The sequence below is a fragment of the Penaeus chinensis genome, chromosome 39 (genome assembly GCF_019202785.1).
Source record: "Penaeus chinensis breed Huanghai No. 1 chromosome 39, ASM1920278v2, whole genome shotgun sequence".
NCBI lineage: Eukaryota > Metazoa > Arthropoda > Malacostraca > Decapoda > Penaeidae > Penaeus > Penaeus chinensis.
In genome coordinates, this window is record NC_061857.1 from 18694449 (window position 1) to 18701948 (window position 7500).

A 7500-nucleotide genomic window follows, 5' to 3' on the forward strand; every position below is an offset into this window, starting at 1 on the left:
AATATTTTCATATGCAACAGATAAACTAATAAAAGCAATGCAAACTTGTTAAGCATCCTTAGCGCTATATCATATCTCTCTCTCTCTCTCTCTCTCTCTCTCTCTCTCTCTAACTATAATAGACATTAATTCATACTTCCTACTGCAAATCATTTCCATTTCTCTCTCTCTCTCTCTCTCTCTCTCTCTCTCTCTCTCTCTCTCTCTCTCTCTCTCTCTCTCTCTCTCTCTCTCTCTCTCTCTCTCTCTCTCTAACTATAATATACATTAATTCATACTTCCTACTGCAAATCATTTCCATTTCCAGCCAGTTATCCCATAAAGGACAATGTATCAGAATGCAGCCAGACATGCCACAATCTTTAGCTCTTACAGGGAGTATCTGAAATACTGCATGCTTGAATGAGCCATATGAGGGGGCTCTAACCTCACAGAGTGTTTAACTTTGTTCCATGTTCCAATATCATATGCTTAAGCAATTATGAGGAACACATTTCAAAACATTTACTTCTTTATAGATCATAACAATATAAAAAGACTACAATAAATCAATATTCTTTTCCTAATATAAAAAAATTGGATTATATTATATATATATTTTTTCTTCTCTGGTTTGATTATATTCAAATCTAGTTAGACATAATTACTGAGAGTTTTCACTTTACAATATGAAATCCTTTTTTTCCAATGTTCATCTCTAATTCCTCATTTCTAATCTAAACAACAATATGTTCCAAATAGCAACTGCTTCTCAAGCATGAACTTGACCATAAACAGGTTTTGCAACCAGTGATGATTTCCACTCTTAAGACCAGCATAATTCACATGTGTGTGCTTCCTTTCATGAATGTTATTCCTTGCTCTACAAATTTATATGCCAGAGTAGAACCACTTATATGTTTTTACACATCCAAACATCAAGTATGTCTTATCACAGATACATGCATTTAATCTGTAAAGTTAGATATTTTGTGGTAGTTACCTCTTGGATAAAAGACAAGGAAAAATGGAAAACATGAAACTAAAGAAAATAAAGGAACAGAAAGTTCTATAAAATAAGCAGGTTATGCACTGAAAATACACTCAGTCACTGAAGAATTACACAAACTTCTATGATCTATCAAAATGTTAATTAGCATTATTTCACTTGTTAATAGCAATTAGTGATACATTTGCACAATTTATATATGTTTGAAAATACTAGAACTCTTTCCTAACAATGTTTCATTCCCAATTTGAAAATGGAAACATATATAATAAACTTGGTGCCATGGGAACTGATTTTAACTGCAGTAGTACTATATTCCTTTCAATCAATGTCATATCTTACTTAAGTGGCAATAGGGTTAATAAAACTTCAAAAGCCAATACCAATGTTTCATGTTTGTGTGCTTTTTACATGCTGTCCAATTAACCTTGACTATGGTCTTCACTGAAAATTATTCACTGGTAATTGACTAACTCCATATACACAAATTTAGATTTTAGACTTAAATTTTTCTTTTAACTCCCAATCATTGGTTTTGTTAGTATCGAACACTACCACAGAATATAAATCTGATCACATCAATTCTCAACTTGTTAAACTAACCCATAATGCTCATTAGGGCAGATTTCGACAGCCTTACAAGTTCAAGACTCCATAAGGTTACGATAAAATTTGTAAATCTTTATCCCAGAAGGAGACACATGATCAAGGAGACATACTGTGCATAGTGAACACAACAGCTGTCTTAACAGAACACATGTACTCCATGTCTCTTGTATACAAAGCAAATGTTTTCACAGATATAAACCAATAAAATTACATACGAGGCCAGAAGGCACCATTACCAAATGCCATCAAAAGTAAAACCCTCACTGTTCAGGAAAGCAGAATGCAAATGTCATTAAGGTCAAAACTCAAATTATGTTACAAGGTATGATAGACAGCTTTTCTTCAGGGCATCTACCTACCTTCATCTTGGCCACTGTAAAGTCTGAACATTTTTACGGTAGTTTATTCAGAAATACATTTCATATGGTCTTGTTTTATAAGAGTAAGTCAACCCATAAGTGTATAAAATGTAAAGGGGAGACAGTTCAGAGAGCAAGGGAGGGCAGAGATCGCATTTGTGCTTTTAACGGAGTCCATTACCTCCTGGATTTTCTCTATTATCATTACAATTTTTTATGCTTTCCCAGTTTTACAATTCTAGGAGTGAGCAAGAAGCTATTTCTTTACAAAGGTTACTGAGGCAATAAACACTAGCAAAACCTCGAGACTGGATAAAAATACAGTCACTGTTATGTCTGCCACATTGCCACCATATTTTTTTTGATGCAGGGATATACCTAGTGATATACCAATAAATAAACAAACATACAAAACAAAAAAACAAAAGCTACAAAAAACTAAGAAACAGCCTTGTTGCACACCAAGCCATTTCAAAAGCTGCATAACCTGAATAGTTTTTCTGTTTTATTGTTTGTTTGTGCTATCTGATCCACAATCTTATTAGGGGCTGATATCTAATGATATATATTTTGATAGTCATAATAAAAATCAATGTTACTGGTATTTTATACAGTAACTTCTAATGCATTTCAAAGTAAAATTTCCCTACTAATAAACAAAATGCATATTGGATAGCAGGGTATACTTTGACTTCTAAGCAGAAGCATCCAATCTTGCGTCTCATCCATGTTGTAGCTTAACCCAATTGCCACGTATGGCAAGAAGATATGCCATGCCCAATGTAATACAAGTTTGTTTATTGCATTTACAAATAGATGGCTCTATAAGTGCTTAGCCACCAAGGAGTCAGTTATTTGTTTTACTTATCTCCCTGTTTACCCTTTTCCTCGACTTTTGGAAAAGGTCTTTTCCATTATCTAATTGTCTTAAACGTTATCAAGATTTTAATAACAACTTAATAATCATAACATCAATAACTATAATAACAATATCGAAGTCAACTGTATTAAAAAGAAAAATACATTTTTCCGCCAATTCAAGGAAGGGGAATTCAGGATTGGTCACTAGGGCTACCGATAGCCTCCTTGTCGGCTGAGTACAAAGAGCTGTCTGTATTTAACAACATTCACAAAAAACTACAAGGGACAGAACATAAATCCGGGATGGTTGGGTTAATTTCTGTCTATCATTCATTCATAAGATTTAATGTGATACGCTTTGTGGCTCCCAAATATAAAACCAGAAACACTTCGAACAGCAAGTAGTAGCTACAGATTTGAAAGTAAAGAGTTAAATAGTCAATACAGGACATTATAGTATTCAATATACCTTTGCTAAGTATATAGAAAAGTGCACAAAGCCCAAATCATACAAATTTATTTAACAGCAGTTCATCAGGTGTACTCTGATAATTAACCAGTCCCATTTGGGCAAGTGACACATAACAAAAAGTAAAAGACAGTTGAAATATGGACTAATGTTTGTTACACAGCAAAGAGCTGAGTCAGAAAGAAGATCACAGTTCTGGTTAAAACTTCAATTATCTACATATTGATATAAAAATGCTCAGAGAATATCATAAGATTACAATTATATAATAATAAGGTAATACTCGAACTGCTGATGTTTTTAATCTTCATTTCTCTACTTGTGAAACTTATCTATTTTACCCCTCAATTTTTCCTTAACCCAATGCCACGGGGAAAATTAATAAAAAGCGGGGAAAATGCTGTGCTCATTTTCTATATTTTTGTGAAATGTCTCTGCACATATACGGCTCTGCTAGTGCTTAGCCACAAAGGAGTCAATTAGTAGACCTTGTGACCTTACGTGATGTGAGTTGGCGGGTAAAACGTATTTTTTACTAGTACTATGAATATTGATGGTTTTATTTTTATCATAAACATTATAATTACTATAATGTTATAAACATTTGAAACAGTAAAATAAGATAACAAAATATTTTCGTAAATCAAAGAAAAGGGTAACCGGGCAAGATAGGCAGTACTTGTAATTGACTCATTGGTGAATTAGTACAAGTGTAGCCATCTATGTGTAAAAACAATGAAACAAGTACCGTGGGCATAGCATGTACGTACACATTATGCCTGTCTGCACTGGCCATTATCTACTTTTTGTCCACCCAACAACCTACAACTGTAATGTAACCCGGTAACAAAAGCCTAGGACACCATTTGAAAAAAAGATGAACACATAAACATAATGACTAATATCTCATATTTCCTGTACTTCCCTTACTTAATAAGCAAACAATTATTAACTGGCATCTTTATCATTAGTTAAGCATGCACATGTTCATGCAAATGTGCTTTTACATGGTTTTACAAGGAATTTAATAAAAATCACTCATTAACCCAATGCTTCACAGCAATCACATGGCCCAAAATACAGGCATTAGGCTTACTAGAGCATCTTCTTTGATGGGTGCTCAGCTTGTAGGCCAGGTGCACGCAAACGCACATGTGCAGTGTCGAGACTCTATGCCTCCCATTTGCAAAACTAACTTTTTTAGTTTTTTTGCATCTCTCTGGGTAGTCCATAAGTCATTGAAGGAATAATAACTGTAAGTAGCATTTTGTTGTGCCTTTTTAATAATTTTTTTCATAATATTCAATTTTCTGTAATACAACCTGCCTGCCATTCACAGTGGCCAAGAATAGGAAGATGAGCATGGAAAAGGCAACCTCCCTGGAGCGGGCACTTTTCTAGTAATAAACACTATATTCCATTTGTTTATAAATGGAAATAATGCAAAAAAAAAAAACCTTCCTAAATGCCAAATTAATTTAGTCACCCTGCAAGAGTCTGGTGCACTCATAGCGAGTCTTTCCCGTCACCCCGGCCTTCAGCTGAAATGCTCCAGAGAGCAAGTTCGCATCACCCCAGCCCCCAGCCAGATTTTCCCATGATAGCATGTTCACGTCACCTGGCCCTCAAGCCAAATACTTTCATGACATGTTGGTCACATCAACCAGATCATAGGGTTTAACCCAGGGAAACATGACCTTCCATGGTTCTGAATAATTTAACAGATCAAAGTATTGTCAGAATTTATAAATAAAATGTAGTCATGATACTGATAGTATCTAAAATAAAGTAATAAATACAGAATCAATGCAACATATACCATATATTTGCTATTTCTGCCATGTGATGTAGGATTCCAAATAATGTTATCAATCTATAAACAAATTATTAAGCACAGTATTAAATTCCTCTGCTTATATATTATTTGTCCATAATATTTATAAATATGCACTCATGAATAAACAAACACACAATCATACACACACATAAATATAAATAGATAATAAATAAACAGATAATAAGAGCAGCCATACAGACACAAACCAACAAAATGATGCTGAAGAAGCCTATCTTGCTGGAGAGTTTTATGTGCAAACTTTGCAAAATGACAAGAAGGGAATATTTAAAAATGCAACAAATAACCTTTCACCTATGATTTACAAAAGCAGTAAATTATGATAATCAGGTAGATACAGATACATAATGTTTTACCATTATAATAAAATAACCTACTTTTTATTGGTTGAAAAAGGATTTACAGCCTTTCTCCAATTTTCTTCAATTATGAATTGTTAGAAGTGCATTTAGCTCATGCTATTAAAGTTTAACCTCTCTGAAACTTAAAAAATATTCAACAAAATCCAAACCATGATAAATGAAAATCAGTAAACCTGACACAAAAAATAAAGCATGACTTTCATGATGATTTTACCAAAAGGTTCGAGCATCTTGACAACAAAAATATATCTACCAATTACATTAAAAACTAATACATTCTAACAATTTTCAGCAGAATCACAATGAAAAGTATGCAGACAATATCTAGTAGGAGATCAATGGAGGTGTCATTAGTTTCTTTTCACAGAAATGTAAAGAAATTTCATTTCCACGGGGGAAATAATGCAAATATGAACCATCTTTTATCATTCTCATAATGAGTTCATTAGCTAATTCATTTCACAGTAAATAGTATTCTTTTGGAGTAATCTTTGATAAATTGTCCTGAATGAAAATGCCTTCTGCAAGCAATGCAAGCACAGTATTATAATTAGTCTAATTTGACTGTACTCATTAGCATTTCAAAAATGATTAATATAGAAGGTAAGACATCTGGATACATAAGCTCTTCCAGCATCCACCTTGCCTTCTCATTCCTTCCCAGCCCTCGCCGCAGCCCTCTGCCCCTGCCCCTTCCCCTTCCAAGACCTTCCCTTCCCGTCAGGCAAAGGGCTCTCTGGCCTCCCTCCCGCCCGCCGACTTCGCTGCGGCTCCTGCCCTCCTCTCTCACAGCCAAACACGCACAGACACAAACCAAGCCTTAAGCAACTCCCCCAACCTCGTAGTTGCCTTCTTCATCGGGCTGTAGGTCCTCCTCGTCCCTGTCCTGAGGAGGTGGTGTGTCCACACCCCCTTCGTCGTCCGTGGTCTCGTCCCCCTCAGCACCCACGTCCTCGTCCTTCCTTTCAGCCTCGCCGTTATGGTTGTTCTGCTCGTCCCCCATGGTGGAGGCTCACTGTCGCTCTTGTACAGAGGCGGGGTCGAAGGTGTTCTCTTTTGTGCACGGGTGGCGCGGCAGGAGGTGCTGGGAGTCCTTTGGAGGCCGTCCTTCCTTCCCTGGCTCCTCTGCCGCATGTGCGCGAAGTAAACAACTCCGCGTCGCGTCCCTGACATCGCGCGCTGCCGCCTCCTACATAAATATTAGCCTTTGGAGAGGATTTTTGACCCCTCTGGAGGACCTGGGGAATCTTTCAGTATAGTGGCTCGTCTTTTTTCAGTAGATGCACAACTAAATTGGTAATTTTTTGCCAAGTGTTCCATGCAATGCTCCCTATATCTTGATATGTGGCACATGCACATATGGAGTTGGTAGGTATTCAAAATTTCCTTTTCAGATGCATTGATTCAGTTAATTTCACTCTCATGCTTGATTAAGGGTGTGAGTTACGACTCTCAGCTGCAGAGAATCTACATTATGTTGGTTTTGCTCATGGACAGATTGTGGAGCATTGGCAAATTTGTATTGAAATATCTTAGCAAATCTCAGTTGCCAGTATGTAGTTTACGAGAAAGCAATCTCCATTTTTTTTCAAATACACATACCATTTTCCCCTGTCACATTATGTAATACTTTTTCGCTACAAGATTCGTTCTCAAGCGTAATACATGCGTTTACTGCACTGGAAGCTCTTGCTGTGTGTGATGGAGCCCCAATTTTCTGAGTGGTCAAGTTATCAAGCAATCAGCGAGCGAGCGGGCAAGCCTCACAGGAGAACCCAGTGCATGGGCAAGCAGGCAGGAGGTGACGGGGAATCTCAGCCAATTTTGCCTTAAACCAAGGCTGAGGCAAACGTCACCTTGATCTCTCAAACGAGTTCAGTTTTTCATTATAGGTAAATATACAATAAAAAAAATCTACAGACAGATGTATGTATGTACTGTATGTATGCATGAATGTATGTATGGACATAGACGCATATACGTACACACACGCAAGC

The 7500-nt window shown here is 36.4% G+C and overlaps 1 protein-coding gene across 4 annotated transcripts in view; it reads right to left on the reverse strand.

Moving 5' to 3' along the window:
- LOC125046715 (M-phase phosphoprotein 8-like) overlaps positions 1–6680 on the reverse strand; it is a 35460-nt gene extending 28780 nt beyond the window's left edge. For 2 of the 4 annotated variants that reach the window (XM_047644610.1, XM_047644607.1), the window contains exon 1: positions 6342–6680. In XM_047644610.1, coding sequence (XP_047500566.1) covers positions 6342–6506 — 165 coding nt within the window. In that variant the 5' untranslated portion in view covers positions 6507–6680. The remainder of the gene's footprint in view (positions 1–6341) is intronic. The other 2 variants (XM_047644608.1, XM_047644609.1) reach the window with 2 other exon arrangements.
- Positions 6681–7500: the final 820 nt, after the last annotated feature.